The sequence below is a fragment of the Populus nigra genome, chromosome 3 (genome assembly GCF_951802175.1).
Source record: "Populus nigra chromosome 3, ddPopNigr1.1, whole genome shotgun sequence".
Taxonomy (NCBI): domain Eukaryota; kingdom Viridiplantae; phylum Streptophyta; class Magnoliopsida; order Malpighiales; family Salicaceae; genus Populus; species Populus nigra.
The window spans coordinates 10,374,879-10,401,956 of record NC_084854.1 but is presented as its reverse complement, the minus strand read 5'-3'; the positions used below and the strand labels follow the sequence as shown (position 1 = coordinate 10,401,956).

Sequence of the window (27,078 nt, the reverse complement as noted above, 5' to 3'; positions counted from 1 at the left end):
ATAATTTTCTAGGAATAATAAATCCGCACAAATCCTTGAAAGAAGCCTTGATTATAATCGAGGACATTTCAAATTTTTTTACTCCACGGTTTACGAGACTAAAAAATAGGTTTTTAAAGCACCCTAGATTTTGTTCATCAGAGCAGACTTATCCTAGGAAACTGATGGGATTAGAGAACATCAACACCATAACAGTTACAAGGCAAATCAAACACCAAGCAGCTTACCTTAGGTAGGGCGTACTAGGGGTGCTAATACCTTCCCTTTACGCAACCAGTCCATTGCCTTAGAACCTTTGAAAGACCAGTTAGGTTTCCTAGTGACCATAATACTAGGTGGCGACTCCCTTTTTCACAACAGAAAGACCCCAACATCAAATCCTCGCTACAGAGGAAGTGTCGCCGCGACGTCGAGCTCTCGGGAGGGTGCGACAAATAATATATGCAATCCTAATTATATAAATAACAAGGATGGCTAATATAATTGTTAAGCATCCTAACACTTCTTATATTTCAACTTGGTATGAAAGCCAATACAATTATTTTAAAACCATATTCTACATGAATCCTAATCAATACATCACATCTACTCTCAACTGTGCTACTAATAGATTTGTTATGCCAATTATCATCTCTATTCTTCCCACGGGTCCTTCTTCTTCTCTGATTATCCTATAATTGCAAGCCTCCAAACTAGCATTTTATTCCTCTTTCATTATGACATTTGGTTCTTCGCCTTCTACTATTATTTAACAACTGTCATCCTTTGCATCAGCATTTTATTCATCTTCTCTGTTTACTGGCAAGTTCCTGATTGCTCCTTTTATTGCTGGTTTAAATCCTTTTGCTCTTATTTTTCACATCAATTCTATGGTTACCTTATCCCACACACAACAAGTTATTTCTTTAAAACTATCTCATAACAACTATTTGTATTGGAGGATGCAAATGAAACCTTATCTCTTAGGCCATGGTGTTTATTCCTTTGTTGATGGTTCTGTATCTTGCCCTCCTTCTCATATTATATCATCATCTTCGGTTGTTCATGTCCCAAATCCAGCATTTATGTCATGGAAACAACAAGATCATTTGATTATAAGTGTTATTTTGTCCTCTTTGTCTACTGAACTCTTACACTTGGTTATTGACCGTCACACCTCGTCTTCTATCTCTTGAGCAAGCTCTTGAATGTCCGTCAAATTCTTGTATTATACATCTCTACGGATCTTTCCAAGACATAAAACAAGGTGATTACACGGCTAGTGTGTATTTACAAAAGGCTAGATCTCTATTTGATGAATTTGTGGTTGCTAGATGACTAATTACGTTAAAGGACTTCAATCTCTATGTCTTCAAAGGTCTGCATGGAAAATTCAAAGACTTGGTTACTAGCCTGACCACAAAATATGAGCATTTTACTTACATTGAGTTCCAAGTCTTTCATTTATGTCATTGTTTTAATTTCAGTCCATATCTTTTCAATTTATGTAATCTCAGTCAACTTAACCTTAAAATCAATTTTTCTTCAATTTCACTCTTGTTTTAATTTTGACCACAAAACGACGGCATGTTTTAATTTTGTCAATTAGGTGCTAATTTTGTCAATTAGGTGCTTATAGCTATGTTTAACAGGGAGTGCTAAACCAAACCAATTTTTGTTAATTTCTTACTTGTTTTTCGCTTTTAACATCTAATTAGTTTGATACGTGGGTTTTGTAAATCAAAAGTTGGTATTGTAATATTTAATGAAAGATAGAATAATGGACACGAGCGGACCAGAAAATAAAATTAACAAGAGCTAAATTAAAAAAATTATTCTAAAAAAATCAAGATTTCAGTCAAAATTATAAACATTATTAAGGGAGAAGCTGAGAAAACATTTTCTTGCAGGAGCCTCGGCCCTTGCTAGTTCCTTACCTCCGCCTCTGATTATGGATGTATTGGTATAATATATTTGATGGTGGTAAGGGTGTGTGTTTTCCAGGCATGGTTTTATATTTTATTTTCTCACAAATGCTTTGAGTTTTCTTGTACGGATTTTTTTTAACTTTTTAAATAAAATGCATTTCGTTTCAAATATTTTTATTTGGATTAAAAAAATAAAAAGCACCGATAAAAAAATCAATCAGATAAAAAGTATAATATTTTTTCAATTATTTTGTATTGTTTTTTTAATTAGAATCAATAAATATAAAATGCTTTTATTCTTATCTTTACAAGTTAAAATTACGGGAAAAATAGTTTTGACAAAGGGCTAAACTTACACCGAACCACAGGTACTTAATTGTTAAAATAAAAACCACATGGTTGTTTTTGTCTAAAAAAGCCCACAGCGCAGCACCTTCATGAAATGAAGGGGAAAAAAAAAAAAGAGGAAAAGAAAAGAAAAATTGGCGGGAAGGATGGAAAGTAGACTCTTGTAAGAAAACACGCTAAACGCTTTCGACGAGACGCTATTCACACAGAAAACGCAGCTCACACACAGCAGAGGCAGAGGCACAAAGAGAAAGAGAAGAGAAAAGCGAAAATGCACGGAGGCAGCGAATTCGATGGAAGCGCAGCAGCCTTCATGGGCGGCGGATTCATGCCTACTCAATCCGCTCTGCCTTCTTCTTCTGATTCCTCCTCCTTCTCCATCTCCAAAGTACCTTTTCTTTTCTCTTCTCTTTTTACTCTGCTTTCCTCTGATCATCAAAATTATAAATTCCTTGTTTAATGGCTTATGCTTTTCCTAAACCCATGAAAGTTAGCGGAAATTTGTAGTTTGTGGGAACAGAAGGAGATCATTAGGCTTTTAATTTATTGTATTTGAATGGCAGAATCGGGAGGCGCGGTGCTTGTTTCCGCTGACTGTGAAGCAGATAAACAACCTAACAAGCAATGATGAATCTAATCTCATCATTGATGGTGCTGAAGTTAACAATGTAATGTTTTCTTTTACCACCACACTCGTGGGATTTGGGTTTTCGTTTGGATTGGATTTTAAGAGTTTTTTAATTTCTGTGTTAGGTTACAATTGTGGGGAGGGTATCCCACAAGGAAGACAAGGCCAGCGAGTACTCATTTTTAATTGATGATGGGACTGGACAGATTGAATGTACCCAATGGTGAATTTCTTTTCATTTTTCTTGATTCCTTTTTAATCCGGGTCAGGGAAGTGCATTTTTGGGTTTATTTAATGTTCAATTTGATTAAGGTTTGTTTGGTGTTTAAATTATATTATTATGACAATAATGCAATTGTTTCATGTTGTACAGGGTTCAAGAAAGCTTAGATACAGAACAAATGGGGGAAATCTTGTATGTTTTTGTACTGTTCTCATACAGTGCCTCCTTGCCCTTTCTTAAAATTCTAGTTGCTTATTGCTTAATTGATCAGTCTATTTTTCTTTCGCTTGAATATAATTTTCACTAGATCTTTGTTTGCCGCTGAAAAGATTGTGTATGTTGGATTGTTGGGGTTCTGTGAGGAAATCAGAAGGGAAGCTTGGAAAATTACTACATGTTTTCTTGGGAAGGAAATTTCTGGTGTTAGGATGCCAAGTTTTCTTTCAGTGTACTATCCTCAGCAACCAAGATGAGCATGAAGGGTTTAGATTCTTCATGAAATAGTTTCTTGACACCAAAATAGTTATTCAAGTAACCACAGTTTTTACCTTTAAATTAATTTGTTTGATACTATTTTAATTACCATTTTTTGCTATAGAGTTGACATGTATGTTCGTGTTCATGGACACCTAAGAGGGCTGCAAGGCAGAAGGTTCTTAAATGTCTTCTCCATTAGGTATGTATTTGTGTTTCCTTTTCTTTTCGTCTGTTAATTTTTTTAATGAATATGGAGAAGGCAGACGTTCACCCTAGCACAGAATGCCTGTTGTTCTATTGTTCTTAGGTCGTTGTTGGATAAGGTATAGGCCCTTAAATTATCTATATATGGTTTATTATTTTATTTCTTAGTCAGTCTTTGCTTGAAATCCTATATGGTTGCTTTGTCGGACACTTATGTTCTAAAAGCTACTGAGATATTTGTTTAACTCGCAATTTTTGAATTTTTTGAATTACATTTATTTATCTTCCAACTGCACAACTTGCTCTATGTAATAATTCTCACTTTACAACGTTAAGTTTTTCCAGATTATCCCTATTAGGATCTTCACGTTTCAAAGTTCCATTACCTGGTCAAAGGTTCTTTCCTAACCTGTGGACAGTTGTTTTGAAAAAAATAGGAAAATTTGCGGTGTGATTCTTTAACATTAGTTTTGAACCATCTCTTTCTGATTTATTAGTCTTAAGGTGGGTCTTTCCATGGGTCGTGTTGACCTTTTGAGCTCATCTTTTCCTCTATATGACTTGAATTTGCACTAAAATGGCACGTTTTTGTTTGATTGAATGTACAGAAAAGCAACAGCATTTTAAGCATACTGTTTTATTTTGCATTTCTTTGAAGATAACACCCATAGTGTTTTCCCTTAACGAGTTTCTGAGATTTGTATCTAATGGAATACCTTTTAATTCTAATTCAAAGAAATTTGAGGGCAACCAGATACTCAATCTTTTGGTGCTAATTATACTGAATCAAGATGATTATTTGTTTTTTTGTAAAATTGTGGAACCAGCACCTGTCTCATTGCAAGTTTGATCTTGTGCATGCTCCCCCTATTCTTCCTGACTTGCTCTTTTTTATGGACCAGTCAATCAGTTTTATATATACAAACTATTTTCATGCATCACATGTTACAGCAAGCAGAGTATATTCAGTTGGGTGCAGAAAACCAAAAATCTTAATTGAACTTGGCTTCATTTTTATTCCCTTGCATCTAGTAGCAGTAAGTGTATTTTGCACCTGTAGCTTTATGGGAGAAGTCCAGTGAATATTACCTGCTCTCAAATCTGCAGTGGCAGCATTTGTTTCTTGAGTTGCAGTGTATGTAGATAAAACGATGCTGTTTGTTGTGTTGAATATATTATCCTTCCCCTGCCATCTGTACTTTCTTCAGGATCTACTGTTTTAGTTTCTCTTTCTTTTCTATTGTTAGGTTGGTGTGAGGTTGAGGTTGAGGTTGCATCATTTGGCAATTTCCTTTGAGGACCTGAGTTTAACTCATCTCTGAATTTTACCAATGAATCATGTGCGGGTCTCTTCCAGTTTTTTTTCTAGAGGAGCATAGATTTGGCTACATTGTATACTTGAGAGATCCCAACACACACACACACACACACACACTTGAGAGGGTTTAGTTTCATTTTTATTGCAATTATACTGAACTAAGTTCAGTGGTACAGTTATTTGCTAGCTTAGCCCTCCATAAACTGTGTGGTTAGGTGTCTTGATCAAGCAATTTCACATTTCTTGTCTGAATGAATATCCTTAGCATGATGTTTCCTTTTTAATACTCTAGTGGCTGACTATGATAGGTATTGCTGCTTTTGAATTTGGAGTCTGGTCAGGGCAAAAGATGACAAACTGGTCGTTTCACTATAGTTACCACTTCAACACTATTCTTTTGGCTCTCAAAACCTTTTCAATATTTCACATTTTAAAAATCAAAAGTAAAATTATTATATTCACTTATATAGATCAAAGTGAAGTTCTTGTGTTTGTTAGTATTAACATCAATGGACAAGATATTACTTTCTGGACATACTATTTCTTGGCTTAATTTCATTTATCTAAATTTTGATGAAAAACTGCCTATTTTGGCAAACAGGAAGCAATCACAGTAACACTTTTGTTTGTTCTATTTCCTAGTTAAACTATTTGTCTGAACAAAACTCATTTATTGTTAATTTATGCCACCGTTGTTTTTCAGACTATTAACGTGACAATTCTCTTTTAGAGTTTTAATCTCAAACTTTGGATGTGGTTTTCAGGCCTGTTACAGACTTTAATGAGGTTCCAAACCACTTCATTGAGTGCATATATGTCCACTTCTACAATACCAGGATACGGGTATTGGTCTAGTTATTGCAATGATGCTCCATTTTAATTTTTTTTTGTTTTAAGTATGATTTTGTAATTGATATGATATGGTAGCTTTGTTTATGTACTGCATTTTCACACTGAATGTGACCTTATGCTACTAAGTTCAGGGTGTCACTGCTCAGCCCCCAGTGGCAAATTCAACAAATACCTCTTTAAAGGGATACCAAGCTGCCCCGCCATATCAAGTAATCAATCTCACCCTGAGAATATTATTTTGCTCAATAGTTGAGTTAGCATTTTAGTGGCACTCAAATTTTCCTATTTTTCAGTCTTCTGCCTATTCCAGTGCCGATGGACTGAACAATGCTAGTCAGATGATATTAAATTTTTTGCAGCAACCTTCTTATCTGTAAGTTACATTTGATACCCTGAAATTCTTGAGTTTTTATTTTAATGAACGTTGCAAGACGAAATAGAACACAACCCGTTGGATATATGTGACCGCTCAGATGGGTGCCACGCTTGCACTGGTGCTGAGATTTTCGTTTCCCTTTTTTTATAGAACTTGGCTTGACTCGACTCTGAAATGAATTTTGTTCTCTTCTTAGTGTTGAACTCTCAATAGGGAAAGCATTTTTCTTATATTTCTACTTCTATCTGCATGCGTGCTTTTTGAATTTTTCAGTTTAACCTAGCACGTCATGTAACATTCTGGATGTGTTCTCTTGTTAATTGTTTATTTTTGAAATCTTTGGTTGAACACAGAACTTATGACGAGGACAATCTATAGGTAAGTGGTCAACTACTCATATCTACAATAGGGCCCATGATAATTAATAAGGGGAGAATAGTTGTAGCCTTATTGGAAACTTTCAGCTGTTACTAAAACTCCTTTCATTTACCCTTTTTCTTGTAACACATTACATACAAAATTTAACATACTTACAATTTGCAAGAAGAAAATCCAAAAAAGGAGAGCATGCCAATCCTTTGAACCAGCTTGTATCGATGAAGTTCCCTATTCAGAGAACATATAGTTAAGAAAACATTTGTCTATGATGGTCAATAGATGACTGGATAGAGAATGGAAATGTGCGCACTTGATAATATGCTCTGCATCCTATATTCCATTTACTTGATTTAATTATATGAAATTACAAGTTATGTGCAAACTCTAAAATTATGTTGGCATTGGTGGATAATGCGTTGTGATTACGTATAATTCAACATGATCTTCGCAAGGTGCTGTTGACCTACTAATTAATAAACTATAAAAGTGTAGAAATAAGATCATTCATTTTGTGGTTGATTTATAAAAGTTAGTTAATTCTCCTATGACAATATTCTGCATTTTTGTCTGCACAAATGTTCTGGCAAGTTCTTGTGTATGTGGAATTGATGCAAGCAAACTTGAACATGTCCTTATGCAGACATGCATTGTGTGTCATGCATGCTTTTTTGGATGTTAACAAATTTTGCCCCTTGTATGGTATCTTGGACTCAACGCACTTCGATTTGGTACACTAATAGTTTATCCATTGTTCAAGCTTTTTTCTTATTCATGCATTTGCTTTCATGCTCATTATATATTGTTTGAGAACTTTGACCCGTTGTGATCTTCAATTTTCTAGCACCACCGAGGGAGCTCACTATGATGCCATTGCCGGTCAGCTAAAGATTCCAACGGATAAGCTCAAGTCTCTCTCACTCAATCTCTCTCTCTATATCTATCTCTCTTACTTTGTTTTTTAGAGGAGAATGTGCTAACATCATCCTCCCTGGTCTTTGACAGGGAAGTACTACAGGTGCTTGTTGACAATGGCCTCGTTTACACAACTATCAATGATGATTACTATAAGTCCACAGTTAATGCTTGATATCTAACATGCTGCGTTTATTGTCATGCTGCTGTGTAGCGTCTGTGATTTGTTTATTGTCACTGATCTTTTTGAGATCCTCTGTCAATAAACTAATGCATCGTTGAGAAAAGTATCACATTTTGTTTAAGGTTGTCCATGGAATGTGCCACCGTTTGTTTACATGAAATGAACTGCTGTTGTGATGATAGTTTTATGCATGCTTTTCTCCCCCAACATTCACAGGAATGCAGCCCTCTTTTGCACTTGTCAAATGAAGTTCTCCGAAGTTCAGAAGCACAATCTTGGTATCGAACTCTTTTGTCCACTTGTTTTTCTACATTTGGAGGCGTGTAGCCTTGAGCTGCAACGAGCCCATTTTCATTCTATGGGTACTTCTGTCTCGCGTTCAAGTTCCAGCTTTGTCATGTGTAAATTCACCGACGATATCATTAAAAAAAGAAAAGGCAGACGACTTCCATGGCCCGAAAATAATAAATATTCGGCCCAGCTAGTAAGAGGCCCATGAATGATTATAGTATTTAGGAGGAGTAATTGTCTCTACAGGGACATAGCCGCACGTGTGTCAACTGACTATGTGTCGCTAAGTCACGTGCACTCACAATCCCACCGCTCACCTCGGCAACCGTGCAAGTTGTCCATCTAACCTAATAGAGAGAGGGCACGTGTATGTCTCTGACCACCCAGAAAACACATTGTTTAGCCGATGAATAATGCCACAGCTTCAATCAATCAAAAGGCCATCACTTCTTTCTTGTTCTTAAGAACAGGAATGCATTATTATTTTTCCTTGCTCAATTGAGAAATTATTTTACTAATCCGATCTCTCCTAACCAAACCAGCAATAGAAACATACAGATTTATGGACATGTCTTTATGGTAAGGGAATTTAAGTGTCTATATATTCAATATCTTTACCCACCAAGGTTTTTTTTTTTAAGTTTACAGTGAGTGTGCGGGTCAATTTGTGCGTACCTCGACTAATCTTATAGGTCCTGAAGTTAACGATCATGTAGGTCTTCAGTAATCATCATATGAGCAATCACATGACTCGAATATAAAAATACAAAGAAAATAAACTTTTTAATCCTAAATTCTTACCACTTGGATACTACCTAAATGATTACCCATCAAGCTCTTGTTTGGATTAAACTTGGCAATTACTCTGTTCGTGTCTGTACTGATATTGCAACTAAAATTTAGTTTTCCAGTTCAGTCAAATATATAAGCAATTTATACCGCGATTAAAGAATAACTGAGAATCATATATCAAAATATATGAATAATATCATTCATTAATTAAACTATATTTTATACGTTTTTCTCAGAGAACTCTGACAATTAGTAAAAAGGGTGGATTCTTCTTTTCTTTTCCTTTTGTTTACGTTCTTAAGTCTAGGGTAGGTCACCAACTTAAAGTTACATATTCAGAAACTTATAACCAAAAGGCAGTAAATTACGTCCTAGCTAGCAATCGGCACGTAAAGGGCCGCCAGTACATAAAATAAAATAAAAGGTACTGCGTAAATTGAAGCCTGTCGTCTCTCAGCAAAACCTTTGTCGATGAGTTCACAAGCCTTGACTCCATTCTGCAACACTGCAAGAGTCTGTCAACCGGGTGGTGCAGAATAATCATAACAAACCACACAAAAGACACATGCTCTAAATATAGAGAAGAACAAACAAAAGGCCTTCATCATATACAGAATGTAGAAACATTTAAATATAAGGAGAATTCAAGCGATGACAATAACAGTATCTGGCAATATGCAAGAGATTATAAGAAAGAAAAGGAAATCCCTCCAAATAAGATACAAAAGATGTCATGTGAGCTGTGATCATGAACTAATAATAAAAAAACAATAATGAAAGCTAAGCGAACGTGAGGAATCATTCGTTTCACTGACCACAAATCATACTTTATAAACATAGTTTGACCAGGAACATACATTTAGATGTTTCATCATTAGATGAGCTAGCTTTTAGTCTTACTGTTGAAGATGGGAACACACTCCCGCCGAACTCTCTGCCAATAATCTCCCTTTTAACTTGGAAAAATTGAAAACCACTCTCTTTTTGTGACTTTGCTTGGTGTCAAAGCATTTTTAACACTGTCCATCTAGCCGGGTTTTGAGGCCACCTTGTGATATTACCTAATCTTCTTTCATGTGGGTTTTGCTTGTCTTCCAGTTTTGTTAATTGGTTGGCTAGCTGCTTTGTTGTTTGGTCTGCAATGCTCTCTTAATCACTATGAGACAACCCTTCGTGTTACATGTGGACATGGCTTCCGGAGCGGTGGAGTGGGCAATTGTACAAGTGATGGGATCTTGCTTCGTACCTAATCTTATCCCGTTTGATGATATTTGATGTTTAAAACATTATTTAAATTTTAGTTTGGATTGGATTCATGTTAGCTTGTCTAGTTAATAATTTGCAAGTGAAATAACAAAATAAAATTATTTTGGAGTTTCTAGAATCTAGTGATATAGATTTAGAGTTGTTTAAAAATTTATTATAACTAAGAATATGATTTTTTTTAATTTTATCATAGACAGATTGTTATGCCGAAGCCATGTTAAAGAATTATTCATGGGGTATGTTTATCATGTTAAAGAATTATTCAAGTAAAGAACAAACAGGATTTAATACGATAAACATATTCATTTAAGAGATTTTTCACTAGTGATTCGTATGGGTTATCGTTAAATCATGGAGTATGTCTATCATATTAACAAATAATTTAGCTATAATTAGAGTATGTCTACCATGTTAAATCATGTTTGTTCTTTACATAATAGTTATTGATCATTTGAATAAAATTTGAAACTCTTTTCAAATATCATTCCACCTTAGTCAATAATTTCTCAGTCAATACTATATGAGAATAGATGAGTATAATATTCTCTATATAAGATAACTTAGTGATCTTAAGTCTAAGAATTATTTACACAACTATCACGTAAGTCTTTCCACAGACTTAGGTGATCTCTCCATATAAAATTCTTATGCGGGTCAATTCATGTACATGTCTTATGACAAGCACCTGCATATTTGTTCTGAATATCTCTTATACCGCACCTTATGAGAATAGTTGCTTCTTTTCATAAAAGAGAGAACATAATATGTACTAGTTTTTATGGCTATAATAAATGTTCAGTATTTAAGAGAGTATCGACTATAAATATTTTAGGAACAATGCTTTGACGTAATAGGAACCTTATAATTATAACAGCTTTATAATTTCATTTGTAAAATATTTTTGTCTCATAAATTTTATTTTTACTCTAGATTAATAAATTAAATATTAGATTCATTATTTGTAATATTATATGAATATTACAAATAATTAAATTAAATTTATAGTAATAAATATATATTGATATTAATATAATAATAACCAACCAATTAAACACACGATATATTAAACTAATAGTGCTATTATCACGATCGAATGTCATGGAGTGTTTGGAAAGCATTCGTGCTCGTGGAAAGTTTTGCGATCAAATTTTAACACAAGGAAAACACATACTACTGCTCGAACAAGCGGATATGGTTCATTATTTAGAGCAATTATTGCATATGGTAGTGGAAAACACCCGAACTGTAACACCAAGAATGTTCTCTTCTGTTAATTAGCACAATTCATTAGAAGGTGTGTGCTCCCATTTTCTTTTGTTTCCTTTTTTTTTTAATATTATTACTATTTACAAGTTGGAAAATGCAGGCTTCTACCGAAATATATAGTGCTTCCAACCTAACACTAGAGCTAGCTAGAACGCAAGTGAAGATCTAGTTGTTTCGGTTTATCAAGATTTCTAAAAGATGGTGATTAAATTCGCTAATTAATCATTTGCATGCAACCGTGATTGAGATAGAAAAAACTAGTTCCACATATGGTCAGGCAATTAAGAATATATATATATATATATATAAATATGATTGGTTCGATCATTAGACGTAGAAAATCAACTATTCATGACTTAATTTAGCCTGTATCTGATTTGAGTGACTAGACAATAATGGAATATCAGCATGCCCAGCAGAGCACCGCCTCGGCACCCCATCCATACTCTACAAAGATGCTAATCAAAATCATGGGTGCCTGGAATCTTTGGTGCCGAGTTGACACGTGTGGATAGCGAGTGAAACAACATGCTATCATAATGCACACGTGTCCTCTGAGCGACATGCAGGCATGAGGGTGCCATGAGCAAAATCTATCTTCTTCTTCTTCTCCTTCTCTTGGCAGATTGGTTAGAGGACAAATAACTCCAGTCTCCAGCGTCCAGTCCACCCTGCTACTGTATATTTTACTATTCCTGCGCCTGCCTAATTTATTCCGAAAGGTACGTGTCACTTACGTGAGAAACCCATTCCCACGCGCATCTCCTATTTGCCTTTGACTACGCTCCAATTTTACTATTACACAAAAATTGCCCTCTTGCTTTTTCAAGCAAACATTGTGATTTTTTTTTTAATTTTTCTGTTTAAGTATCTTAATTTTCATTTTTTTAAGTTTACGAATTTCTAAATCTTTTTTAATCAAGTATTTTATTTTTATGGTGACAAATACATCTTAACATTGTTGTTAAACTGATACATTAATATGTTTTTTTATTAACATGGGTGTTCGGATCAACTTGTGCGTACCTCGACTAATCCTACGGGCCCTGAAGTTAACGACCATGTAAGCCTCCAGTGGCCTTGAGATTTGTGAAACTCGAACTAGTGACATCTAGAAAGCAAACCTATAACCTAACTTGATGAGCTACACCCTTCAAAATTGATACATTAACATGTTGAAGTGTATGTTATGTATGAATAAACATTTAGCTTTATTTTTGTAATGACAAAAATATATCAGTAACATTTTCTCCATTTAAATTAACTAGCACGTGATTTGTAATGACAAAAATAAACTTTTATATGTTTAAAATATATATCTTTAGTTTTGAACTCATTAAAGTAAGCTGGTGGAAGTTTTTTTCTATCAAAATTTGTTATTTATATATAGAAGTTAGGCTTCCAAGTATTAAAACTATTAATTTCTTAACTGGAATCTAAGGTTCTCAAGTTTTAAGATTCTCATTTAGTTTTTTAATTAATTGAGAAAATATTTTAATATTTAATAAAATATTAATTATTAAACTCGATCTCAATAATAATCCAATCAATATTTTTTTCTGTGCTCTATAAAACAAGAGGATTTACTAGCAGCAAAACCCCTCGTCCACCTCGCTAAAAAGCTTGGGTTCGACTTGTTGTGTTATAGACCTTTGTCGGTGACAGTTCCACGCCCTACGTACAATTCTATTCGTGGAGGATTACTCAGTTTCTGCCCTAATATATATAGATGCTGCGAGGGTTCCTCCAAATACGTAGGGTATTGCAAGATTATTTGGTTGTTTTTTAAAATATTTTTTATTTAAAAATATATTAAAATAATATTTTTTTTATTTTTAAAAATTATTTTTGATATTATCGCATTAAAATAATCTAAAAATATAAAAAAATATTAATTTAAAATAAAAAAATAAAAATTTTAATTTTTTTAAAAAACATTTTTGAAACACAAAAATAAACATAATATATTGGTTTTTTTAGTTCAGAGTAAACTACCAGTGCTTGTGTCTTGTTGTCTTGTTTTTGTACGGAAAATATTTATTTTACTAACTATGAGATATAAATAAATAAATAAAAAGAATTGCATGATTTTAGTAGGAGAGATATCAAATTCAAGTACCATCAAATTACTGTTTTTTTCCTTTAAAAAAAAAAACAATTCAATGATCATAAATGCATGAGCAGCTAGCTCCTTCTCTTTGGTATGGTATTTCTTTTAAGAGATTCACGAATCAAATTTAATGGAGCCTCGTGCTGCTTAAAAACAAAAATGCTTCCCCGTGACCAACACGCTCTGCTAGTTGCAGTGGAGAAAAACCAGAAGCCGCATTCATGAGGCTGCCCGTCTGAGATATTGGAGATGAATGCCGGCAGGTTTTTCTCAAGCTACGAATGAGTGTACAGAAACGAAATGCCCTAACGAGATAAGAAAATAAAATTAAAATTAAAGTGAGAAAATCCTGCTCCAGAGGCGCGAGTTGTCCTTTGCTGGCCTTTTTCTTTCTTGTGATAATGATGAGTCAACAAAAATAAAATGAGAGGGTTTATTATTAGAGACAAAGACATGACACGCGGCACTCGTTGGGGACCAACTGTAATGATTCATTAGAATTAACACAAGATCCCCTTCCTTCATGGGTCACCGTGTCCCCCTTCTTCCCCCCTTGCCTCTCCACTTTCATACACCAGCTGTGTATATCTTTACACTCCATTTTCTCACTTATTTCCAACTCCTTCTCCTTCAAAAGTTTAATTTCGATACATTTGTAGTTATACAGAGCTAAGGTATATAGTTACTTCTAGATTGCTCCTACTCCAATTTTTTTAATTTAAATAATAAATATTCAAATTATGAAGAAATTTTTTTTTAGTGTTGTTGTTAAACTTCATCTAACTAATTAAATTTAAAAATAATTAATTTTATTATTTACCTAACACAAGTTTAAGATTAAATCACGTGAAAGTTACCATGAAGTGATCTGGTTAACTTGACAATTCAAATGCATCATGTACAAATGGTATAAACATGGTTTGGCTTGGAAAAAAATCAATATGATATTTTAAAACAATATTAAGATGGTGATATATTAGATCGATCTGGGCTCCGCGGCTTAACCTGCCAAACCTGTGACATATTTCATGGACTTTTTTTTTCATCTATATATAAGATGATGACCAAAAAATAGATGCTCATAAAATCAAGCATCAATTAAATATTAAGACGTTTATTTGAGACTGCAATAACCTTGTAGAAAGCAAACTGAAATAAATTATAAGACTAATTAAAAAACAACAAAAGATTGAAGGATAAAATTAAAAAAAAACATAAAAATATTCAATAAAACCCCAATATTCAATGATGAAATGAAAGACAATTGAAGGACAACAAAACAAAATTAAAAAAAAAAAAACTAACTTGAGCTTGTGGGCTTATGTGGCACAATATACCTGGGTCATCTTTTTTATTATTTTTTAAAAAGAGGATAACATGTTGTTCGCCCTTGCTTTTTCTATAAAAGAATAATAGGCAACGTGTCACCTGTTGCTGCCTAGAATTCATCCACTACTATAGTGATTGAAAAATCAAGGGTAGAAGGTTGCCCTAAAATTCTATTTTTTTTCAACCCATTTTCATGCAAAAAAACCTCCAAAACACCATAAAAACCCTTTATAAACCACCCAACAACCCCAAAATCTCTTAAAAAATTAAAAATCAAACGAATCCAAAAAATCCAAATTGAACTCGATCTATCATTCCTACCATGTTTAAAGGGGAAAACCACCTCCAACGAACACCTATATCAAGAAGAGGAACTCGTTGATATAAAAATTATTTTTTTATGGTTAGATTGTGGTCAACTAATAACTTGACTTTCTCTCTCTTTGTCATTATGTGAGTCTCTCTCTCTCTCTCTAACATATTGATTGATAATAAATAAAATAAATTTTTAGACCAAAATAAAAATTATTACGAAATGATCATATATCTTCTTCTTGTTTTACATGCTAGGCTTCTTTCTTTTATTTTTTTTCTTTCTAACATAATTTCTCATTCAATCTCATCTTCTTAGGTCATAAAAGAACTCAATTGAAAAAAAGAAAAAAATTAAACAATTAAAGGACAAAAACTAAAAATAAGGTGGAAATTAAGAAAGAAAAAGAAAGGAGCTTTATATTCCACAAATCAAGCCAAGTCTTTCAGTATTAGAAGGCAATTTTTGACAAGTGCATTTTGTTTTTGTTTTTTTATTCAGATCCTCATATATTTTGTAAGAATATTTTTTTAAAAAATAGGTTAGATCATATTTAAATGATCAACTAAATGTGGATCCGCGCTTCGTTGCATGGTTGGATTAATGTTTTTCATAAAAAAAATATATTTAGGTGTTGCAAACGCATTTAAAAAAAAATATGATCGGGTTATAGATTCGACTGGATCAAATAAGTTGGTTTTATTTTTATTAGATGATAAATAGAATAGGCAATGATAGTAAACAGATCATTTTAAAAAAATGATAACTTGGGAAAAAAACTTTTTTCAAAAGAAAAAAATGATACAACTCAATTCTTAGCCAATTAAATATAGAAGAACAAGTTGGGGTAAGAAAAGGAGGACACAAATGGCTCAGGTCAAACCGAGTTAACATGAAAAACCTGTAACCTAGGTAATAAGAGGCAACTCACCTGATTTAACCCACCAAACTCACGACCTAGATCATAAGATTAGGATAACCTGATATATAAGAAAATGAAGGAAATCACAATCCTCATTTTTCTCTTAAAAAACAATAACGAAAGATGACTTCAGAAAACAAAGTGATTTTTTTAGAAAAATGATGTCAATCTATGTTAATTTTTCAAACTCATGACCAGAGTCAATCGACCTTAAGCACCCTATCTGAAAAAACTATGAAGTTTAATCGTTAATCAATCAAACATTAAAGGGTGAAACAAAAAAAAATCAATTATACAAAAGGCTTCAAAACGAAAAATAGCAATTAAATTAACGAGGATCAAAACTAAAATTAAAAATAAATTAGAAGACAACTATAATTTTTTTTATCGAATGGTGGAATTAAAAAAAAGAATCAATTTAACAAAATGATAAAAAAATCAAAAGAGACGGGACCAAATTGAAAAAAGTAATAAATCCCAAATTAAGATTAATGGATAAAATTGAAAACAAATAAAAAACATTTACATAAAATCAAAGCAAAAAAATTAGAAATCAAAAGAATAATGACCAAATTGAAAAAATTAATATATCATAAATCTGGATTGGGGGATGAAATTGAAAATAAATAAAAATTGCACAAAAAAGTTAAGAAATAAAAAGAATAAGGAACAAACTAGAAAAAAAAAACAATTCATAACAAATTGAGATTGAAGGATGAAATTGAAAACAAATAAAAATTTCACATAAGGGTGAAGAAAAAAATAAAAAATTAAAAGAATAATGATCAAAGTTAAACTACCAATTGCTAAGAGGACAACTCTAAAAATTTGAACAGCCAAAGTGATTTTCGAGTGGATGAGAGAGAAAAGAAGGGGAAAAAAAACTTTGTTAGCAAACCGAGCCACCTCCAATGCTACACGCCGCCCAAAAAAAAGGACATTGTGAAGATTTCAATAATATGGTGGGAAAGAGTTTTTGGTTGCTAGGAGGCTCTACACGCTCCTCTAGAAAGGTACGGGCACCTTTCATGTACTAGCTCGTATATTGTATTTACTAATAACTTTTTTATTATAATATTATTTATGTTTATTATTCATGATTTCCCCCTTTGTTTTTGTTACTTTTTTCTTTCTTTCTATGGCTGAGTGGGTACGTGAATGTTTAATATTATGGTAGTTTTGTAGTTGTCGTTGTGGTTTAAAAAACTGAATTGTGTTTGTCAAATTAAATTGAAATTGTTTTTTTTTGAATTTTTTAGATATTTGGTTTAATAAATTAAAAAAATAAGTTTGGTTTGATTTTTTTTAGACCTTAGAAACTGAAAAACCTTAACCAGATCGAAAAAACCAAATTAGATAAAAAAACACATTATAAACTAAATGTCTACTAAACCAAAACTTGTAAAAAAATAACCCAATGCAAAGTTATATATATTAAATTAGACTTATTTGTTTTTTCAATATACAAAGTAGAAATGAATCAACTGGTTTGATTTTTTAATCTAATTTAGTTCAAAATCTTGGAAAAAATATTCAATTTGACTATTTTTTTAATCTAAACTAAACTTTTAAACCGATGCTCACCCCTAGAATGTTGCTTCTCTTCATTATGATGCAGTTTATGGACTTATGGTGTCGTTTATGTAAGAAACAATGTTTATATAAGATGTAACCATCTAGTAGGTGGCCCAGTGGTAAAAGCTTGGGACTAAGGGGTTTGGTTCCTCTGTTGTCTCAAGTTCGAGCCCTGATATTGCTAATATTGATGGCCACTAGAGGTTTGTCTGATCGTTAACTTCAGGGCTCGTGGGGATTAGTCGAGGTGCGCGCAAGCTGGCCCGTACACCCCACGTGAATAAAAAAAAATGTTTATATAGGATGGGCAAGTATGCAAATTAGATTGTGATGTCAATCTTGTAAAGCCATTGCAATTTTGTGAATACCTCTGCAAAACTTAAGATGAATAATGACTCTTAGTTTTATCTAAAAAAACATTTATAACATCTTTACCCTAGGGAGATGACTTAAAATGCTAAAAGAAATTTTTAGATTGAGCTTTCTTGCATGTAGGATATGATTTGCTTGCGTTCCTACATGTGAAATGAACTTTAAAGGTTTCTGCTTATCATCTATAGGAACATAATGACTTGGAATATATTTTACAATCTTAGCTGACAACTAATACATTACATTTTTATTTAACTATATTTAATTTAAAACAAAATCTTAAAATACAATTTAATTATGTAAATTTAATAATTGAGACGATGTTATTATGTTTTAAATCAATTGGCATGATGCTGGGATGTACTTAATTTGGATAGAAATAACATGAAATAATTGTAAAGTATGTGAGGATGTTAAGATGTTACTTGAATTTTTAAAATGATTTTAAATCAACTGGTTTGTGGCTTTATTTATTAATGTGTATTGTAGATAATAAAATTTTAGTTGGTCATCCATAAAAAGGAGATGTTGTTAATTTTTTTTAAATAAGATATAATAATAATGTTATTACCCTTTTTATACTTAATTTGATTAGATGATGAAGAAAAGGTCATTGGGAAGTAATATGGACAAGACTGCTACTAGTTTTTCTGGTAGTGCTTCTGATGACCATAAGCTGTTAGGTATCAATCATGACCAAACACATGCATCCTCTTTCAACCCCAAGCTTGTCAAGGGCGAGGCCAACTCGTAGCAGAGGTGTCCCATCTGAGCAAAATGTATTCACTAGAAGTATTTTTCTTAATGGAAGCCCGATCAAAACATGTGCGTTTGTTTTCCTTTCCTAAACAATACAAAAGTAAACAATAATAGATAAGTTCTTAATAATTAATTTCAATCAATAAATGAAAATTTAGGTTGACAAATGTGGAGGATACTCGCATGATAACATCAGTGATGAACTCGTTGATGGAAATGTCTTTATTTAAGTAGAGCTAGGTTTCTAAAAATCTTGAATGGAAGCCTATGATTGATGCTTAGTTCAGAAAGTTTAAAGTTAGTATATACATAAATATATATTTTTTAATTTTTAAGTTGTTTAGTTTTTTTATTTTAATAAACTAATTATCTTATGAAATTGACATGTAAGGAAAAATTTTATTGGGATAAGGCTGATAATGTTGTTGCTAGGAAAGTGTGAGAGAATCACAACGCCATTAAGTAAGACATGTTAAAATTTCATTTTTCATAATCTTAATCGGTATTTGTTTCTATGAACCATGTTGCGTGATTTCTGGTACAAGGTCCAGAAAAGGTCAAAGAAATATGCAAAAGAAAAGGGTTTTCTAGGCTAAGAAGACGTAGTCGTGTTGAGAGTTTTCAGACCTCTACACGTCTTGAAGGGTATCTAGGATGCTTATATTCAGCACGTAATGTCTGAGCATTTCTTGCAGCGGTTACAGTCTGGTGTGGAAAACTGGACCAAAGAGATTCATGTTCAATTACCATGCACACCGGTGGATCCATTCTGTTCATTTTGCAAGCAAAGTAGATGGTAAAATTCTGTTTTATAAGATATTTTTTAAGAACATTGTTGTGTTATATAAAAATATTCAATTACCAGTATGTTTTTTTTATATAGGTTATAATGTTTGGAAGTGATCCAAGACGGATGAAACTTTTTGTTGAAACCCACATGTGAAATGAGGACCGTTGAAAAGGAGTGCAACAACTCACTGATAGTCGAGCTTAGAAGTTTGTGGTAAGTTGGATTTCAATAATCTTTTTCTTAAGTTTTCTTTTTTTAATTTGATGACTTGTTTTTTTTTTTAAGAAACATATAATACTTGATTGCATGAGATATACGAGAATAATCCTTTGAGCCATCTAAAAATTGATTCAAATTTGTGGTTGAAGGCTGGATCTACCGATGGACCCAATAGAAATCAAATTTACAGTATCTTCAACATTATGACCGAGGATATATAGACAAGCTATAGTGTATTGAGCGTTGGTTCCTCACAAGCAAAATCGAGCCAGTAATCTTCGGTTATCTAGGTGATTGTACGAGAACAAGTTCAGGTTTAGACGACCCAGCTTAGTGTTGAGATAACTCAACTTGGGTATGAGATGACTGACTTGAAGGATAAAAGTACATGTCCTTAAGTAGCTGTTGACAACCCTTACTAGTACATGTGGTCAACCTCGTTAACCTTCTGGTTCTGGTAAAGATCTGCCTCCACCTACTCCTCCAGATTTTGTCCACTAGATAAATTGTATTAATAATATTTTTTAAATTAATAATAAAATTTTGTTTTTTTATTTAATTCTTTTTTCTTTTTTTAAATATTAAATACAATATTGAGAGAATTATCAAAGAAATTTTAATCAATTACGGAATAACCGATAAAATAAGCCCGTTGAAGATTTCATAGAGTTGAAAAAAAAATATTACAGGACTTATCATTGTTAGATGTAATTCTTTAACGGTTTAATTTTTTCAGTAATATGACCATCAATGAACTTACCAATAGTTCATTCTGTCGGTAATATGCTATAATCATCAGTGTATTTACTGATGGAATTAATGCTGGTAATTTTTTTTGTTTAGCGTACTATTTTCATCTGTAAACTTATCAGTGATTATATTACTAATAAATTTATCAACATAATATAAATCATTGACGATATGTTTTTCGATAATATTTTTCTATTCATGATTCAATTGATAAAGTTATTTTCAACTGAATCAATGTTTAAATAGTGAAAGAATATTTTATCGGTGATATATAATATTTTGGTAATGTGATTAGATGGAATAAATGATTGAGAACAAAAGAAGAATGAATATTTTAAGTTTAAATATGTAGATTGAATATGATAAAAAATTGCATCAATTTCATTGAGCATTAAAACTTTAAATAGGACAAACCTAGAAAATATTCAAATCTATAAAGAGGTACTCTTAGTGTTATCATCAATAAATTTTTTATATTAATTTTATACTAGTTTTTTTTTATAAATCTCAATTAAGAATTTCTATATATTCTTAAGGCTTTTCATTATATTTCCATCTAAACTGCATTTATTTTTTTAAAAAAAAGCAACATTATTTAGTAAGTAATCTAACGTTTCTGTCAAATAATTCTAAGAAAAATGTTAATCGAAAAAACAAAATAGTCTGAGAGTAAAATTAATATAAAAATAATTGAAGTATAAAATTAATACTACTCGTGACGAAGAAATCCGTACTTGAAGAAGCAATGGAGGATTGTGACGGAGTGCAAGTGATATTTTCCTTGGCAATTCAGATAAAATAAAAAATAGACTTAGAGGAGTGATGAAAGCTAATAATCTTCCTGAGAAGACAGCACAGTAATATGGAAATAGAAGCATAATACATGATGGATGATGATATGATCCACATCCTCCAAGTCGGGATATTATTATAAACGAATTGATGACACGAGCGGACCATATTAGCATGTGTTATTAATGTAGATCATCATCATCATCATACATCCATCATCATCATCATCATCATCATCATGTTAAGGTCGACCAGTCACTCACCTTCTTCAAATTTCAAGTAAAGGAAATGGCACTAATAATAATATCCGTAGTGTTGACGTAGGCATTTACTTTTGAAGAGAGATCCTCTTGTTATTGATAATGCTTTGGTCAAGCCATGAGAGAGAGACCGCCTTTGTCATCTCCATAGAAAGCTTGCACTTGCTGGGCTCCTCTCTCTCTCTCTCTCTCTCTCTCAATTCTACTCCATTTATTGTTGTTTCCCTTCCCTCTCAGTACTCTCGCAAGCACAAAAAAACACAAACCAAAAAAAAACTAATCCCTCCCTCGATCGTCGTGCATGCCTAAGTCTGTCTCTTGCTTGATATTCGTCTCTTTCCTCTTCCTCTTCCTCTATATTTGTGTCACCTTCTCTCCCTTACCACTACCATCAAAGCAAAGAAACCCCTTCTTTGACTCTCTCTCTCGTAAAACCTAAAACACTTGCTAACTAAGTTGTGTTGTTTCCAAAGACAAATAAAGAAAAGAGAAGCCCAATAACCTCTCTGTCTAGTACTGTACTCTCACCGATTACACCGCCAACAACATGGATTCTATTTCTCATCAGAACTGGCTAGGTTTCTCTCTTTCCAACCATCATCACATGAATAATACCATCAACATCCCTACCTCTTCTGATTCCTCTCACCTCTGTCTCTTCGAAGCCTTTAACACCACCACTACCTCAGGTCCCTCCCTCTCTCTCTCCTGATATCTTATTATTTTATTTTGCTCAAACTACGACTAGCTTTCTTTTCTGTTTTTATATTAACATTTTTTGTGGTGTTTATACATACAGCACAAGAAGTAAACGCAGTAGTAGCTGCTGGAAGAGCTACAGACATCTCTTTATTTACAGCTTCTGGACCAAAACTTGAGGACTTTCTTGGTGGTTGCACCTCTACATCACCATCACAAACACCACAACAGCAGCCACTGTGTGGTCAGTTCTCTACTGAGACACCCGTGACTACCACCGCTACTACTTTATCTGACAGTACTAGTTCTGAGATATATGACTCCGAGCTCAAAACTATAGCTGCTAGCTTCCTTCGTGGTTTTGCCTCCACTGATCATCAAAAAATCGATAGTACCCAAAAACATCAACAACATCTTGTTCAGGCCGAACATGCACCAAAGAAAACAGTTGAAACTTTTGGCCAACGTACTTCAATCTATCGAGGAGTCACCAGGTAAATAGTAGTTATAGACACCCTAAATCTTTAAGAAGAAAAGCAAGTGTATTTCTTCTCTTTTTTTCTTGAAAATAATTTTTAAAAAGCTGATTTTTTTTTTGATTTTTTTTTGTTGGGGTTTGTGTAGGCATAGATGGACTGGCAGATATGAAGCCCATTTGTGGGATAATAGTTGCAGAAGGGAAGGGCAGAGTAGAAAAGGAAGACAAGGTAATGAAAAGCTTTTCTCTATTCTATTCTTGAATATTTTTTCTTGTGCCCCTGTGCTGCGCATACCCTTAACATGTAGTATGCGAGATCTGGGATCGAGGCTCAGTGTGAAGTCCTTTGGTACAGTGGGGCAGAAATAAATGGTGAAAGAAAGAATATTGTCAAAGAAATGGACTGCGAAATCCAAGAGAAAATAAACCATTAAACTGTATAACTCAAAGACTTAGATCTTCTGGGATTTTGAAGACCATGTAGATTTTGTTACAGCGTGTGCATTTATAAAAGATTCTGATCTGCTTTCGTTTCTTTATGTGGCATGTACATGGCGAATGATTTCTGCTTCATGGAATGGAAAATTGATCATCATTGTCCTTGCAGTTTATTTGGGTGAATTCCTTTTCCTCTTCTGTTCTCTCAGTCTTATGATATTAAGTATGATTAAAATCATCATTATGTTTTACTTGACTCGAAGTATTTTTCCTTCATGAGTGTATGTATCATCATCATCATCATTATCTGCTACTTCAGATTGGACACTAGATTTTGTTCGCTGTAACTTAAGATTCTTTATTTTCCCATGAATATGTGATCAAGTTCAGAATCATCTATATATCTAGATTCTTATTAGAGTAGTATTGCTATTTTCTTTTAATACTAAATGCTTCTGTTTTTGTTTTTAATAATATTTTTTAGGTGGCTATGACAAGGAGGAGAAAGCAGCCAGAGCTTATGATCTTGCAGCTCTCAAGTACTGGGGTCCGACCACCACAACAAACTTTCCGGTGAGTGCTTTATAATATAATTTTTTAGATGCTGTGCAAGGGTATCCTTTTTAAGTGTTTTATTTTCCCCTCATGGAACTCTTTGATTTTGAGTTTTCTGTATTATACTTTAGGTTTCTAACTATGAGAAGGAAATAGAAGGGATGAAGCACATGACAAGGCAAGAATTTGTTGCGTCACTTCGAAGGTATTAAACATCTTTAAGCAAACCCAAGTATTCCTTTTGTTTTTTTTTTTTTTAGATTTTTATTGATGGTATCTCTTATCTTTTGTATTTTGTTTAATCTTGTAGAAAAAGTAGTGGTTTCTCTAGAGGAGCATCGATTTACAGAGGAGTGACGAGGTTTGTCATGTTGATATATACCCTCATTTATCCTATCTATTTTGGATATTGGAAAATATTCGACTGTAGAAAAATGATTGTATTTTCCTGCATCTTATTTGATCAGGCACCATCAACACGGTCGGTGGCAAGCAAGGATCGGAAGAGTTGCTGGCAACAAAGATCTCTATCTTGGCACCTTTAGTGAGTTTTCTAATCCTCCTTTCTGCCATCCATATATTGGCAATGGCAAGATTTCTCATTTTATATTAATGATTCCTTTGTTGTATCTTGTATGTACAATGTGATAATAAAGAACATTTCTTTGGTCAAACAGGCACGCAGGAGGAAGCTGCCGAAGCTTATGACATTGCAGCGATCAAATTTAGAGGCCTAAATGCTGTAACCAACTTTGACATGAGTCGCTATGACGTAAAAAACATAGCTAATAGCAATCTTCCCATTGGAGGAATATCCGGCAAGTCAAAAAATTCCTCAGAATCCGCTTCTGATAGCAAAAGCATTGATGGAAGCCGATCGGACGATCGAGATCTCTCCTCAGCATCCTCGGTAACCTTTGCTTCTCAGCCTGCAACTTCTACTCTTAGCTTTGCCATACCCATCAAACAAGACCCGTCAGATTATTGGACCAATATCCTTGGATACCAAAACACCACTACTATGAACAATGCCAAGAACAGTAGCAGCAGCATTGTTGATCCAAGCACTTTACTTCAATCTTCCACAAGCGGTCCTGCTTTTCAAAGCCCAACAGTTTTCAAAATGGACTTCAATGCAAATTCATCTGTCAATGAAAGCAACAACAGTGGGCTATTATTCAATGGTGGTTATACACAGCAGCAGATAAGTGGTATTGGTACATCATCACCAAGTTCAAATATCCCATTTGCTACACCCATCGCCTTCCATAGTAATGGTAATAGTTACGAGGGCAACCCAAGTTATAGTAGCTGGATTGCTCAACCTTTGCATTCTTTCCAATCTGCGAAGCCCAAACTCTCAGTGTATCAGACTCCCATTTTTGGAATTGAATGAGCTCACAAAAGAAATGCAAAGGGGAAATGAGAATCTGTGCAAGAATGAAAGTGAAAGGCCAGGTAGCTACCTAGCTAGCTAGCTAGCTCGATGTTGATGCCAGCATCCAATGCATTATGCATAGATGGATAACTTTTTTACTTTGAATAGATGAGTTGGGACTGACGAGCATTTCCACGGTAGCTGACATTAGTACTAACTGCAAGTTCTTTCTCAGTTTTCTGTTCTCTTTATCTCCTTCGCTTTTGCTTTTTCACTGACATGAATTTACATGGGTATAAAATGAAGGAGCATGAATATCATATCCTTTTTGCTATCTTTGATCTTGTTAGTAATAATAGATTATATATAATATGGATATGGAAGAGTTAATTTCCATCAATTTAGCACTTCCATTCAACTTTGAATACATGGAGTGGCATGTCAATATCAATTTAGCTCTTCATCTCTACCTTTCCTTCTCATATTTAGTTTTAGGGTCCTTTTAATATTCAGCACTATGAGAATATAGTAACAAATATTTTTAAAAATAATATTTTTTTATATCAGATCCAAAAATATAAAAAAATTCATTTTAAATAAAAAATTAAAATTTAACACGAACCCAATGGCCACCACAATCAAACAGGGGCTTAATTAAATTGGTTATCTAAATATTAAGGCAAATTTCAAAGTTTGAGGAAAGAATCCCGGAAAAAAAATATAAATATATTTGTTCGAAAGCCTTGAATGCTCCAAACACAGAAAGAAAAGGCAGTCTAAGGTCTTAATTAGAGGGAGGTTATACCTTGACCAAGAAAAAAAAAAGAAGGTGAGATAGCATAAAGTGAGATAACAAACTTTAACAAGATAATAATTCTCAATAGGACAGAAACAAAAACCATCTTCTAGGATATTGTCTGTAGGGTTTTTGGGCGTGTCCCTTTCCAAGCTCGAAAAAAAAAGAGAAAAAAAAAACCATAGAGTAGATTCAATTCAAAATTCTGTCCCTTCTTGTCTCTTACATTCGCTCTTGGATGATGCTGTCCTTTTGTACCTTTCGGCGATCTGAACACCCTCCCCACCACCGTGCCCCCTTTGACCACTGTTTTGACTCTATTATTTATGGTAATAGGATTCTTTCTCATCAACAAGGGAGGAAGCCCATGAACACTTTTTGGGTTTCGCTTAATCTAAGCACTGTTTTTGTTTTTTTAAAAAAAAAACTGTGGAAGAAAGTAAGTTTTCATATATGATTTAACCTTTTGTTCTTCCTGTGAAATATAAATCGATACATGACCTGCTAAACATTTCTTGCCACTTATCTTCGGTATAGTAACACAACAACAAATCAAAGCACCCTTTTCCCTTGAACTAACGCACGCATGATGGGTCTTCTGTGTTTTTAGCTTCTTCTCTTTTCCTTGATCTTCATCGTAGCTGAGTTCCAAATGGCTGGGTTAAATCATGTGATTATCTTCTGTAAACCATCAGATCAGTTATTCTAAGATGTTTTTAATTCGGTGAGAGATTGGTTCTAGCATATACGTGATTATAGTAGAGGATGATTGAAAGTATTTATGCCTTTCGTTAATTAATCCTCTGATATTCTATCGAGTAGTCTTCCCTGTATACTTGCTCTCGAGCTTTTCTCCGACAATCTGCAAGGCCCATATACATGTAAACTTTGTCCAGTGTCCAAGTGATTCACACAGTTACTTTCCTTTTATGGGGAGTAAATATTCGCATCGATCTTCAAATTAAGTTATTGTACTTTCATTGAGGAACGAGGACACGTCATAAGCATAATCTACGCCCATCCCTGTGAAACCAGCTCAATGATTAATTAATAATTTTTTGAAAGTTGAAGGTTTTAGTTGACAAAAATGAATACCGAAGGTATGAAGGAGGACTATCGGT

At 33.4% G+C, this 27,078-nt stretch overlaps 2 protein-coding genes across 2 annotated transcripts; both read left to right on the top strand.

Moving 5' to 3' along the window:
• The first annotated feature begins 2,373 nt into the window (after positions 1-2,373).
• Positions 2,374-7,988, top strand: LOC133689155 (replication protein A 32 kDa subunit B-like). The gene is made up of 10 exons (XM_062108932.1): positions 2,374-2,643; positions 2,819-2,923; positions 3,009-3,106; positions 3,257-3,298; positions 3,705-3,782; positions 5,870-5,948; positions 6,089-6,166; positions 6,251-6,330; positions 7,553-7,618; positions 7,714-7,988. The coding sequence occupies exons 1-10, from the start codon at positions 2,527-2,529 to the stop codon at positions 7,796-7,798; spliced, it is 828 nt and encodes a 275-aa protein (XP_061964916.1). The 5' UTR covers positions 2,374-2,526; the 3' UTR covers positions 7,799-7,988.
• Positions 7,989-21,767: 13,779 nt separating this feature from the next.
• On the top strand, positions 21,768-25,495 carry LOC133688660 (AP2-like ethylene-responsive transcription factor AIL5). The gene is made up of 9 exons (XM_062108231.1): positions 21,768-22,302; positions 22,413-22,806; positions 22,937-23,019; positions 23,398-23,406; positions 23,713-23,801; positions 23,915-23,988; positions 24,094-24,144; positions 24,251-24,327; positions 24,461-25,495. Exons 1-9 carry the CDS (start codon positions 22,161-22,163, stop codon positions 25,177-25,179), a joined length of 1,638 nt encoding a protein of 545 aa, XP_061964215.1. The 5' UTR covers positions 21,768-22,160; the 3' UTR covers positions 25,180-25,495.
• Positions 25,496-27,078: the final 1,583 nt, after the last annotated feature.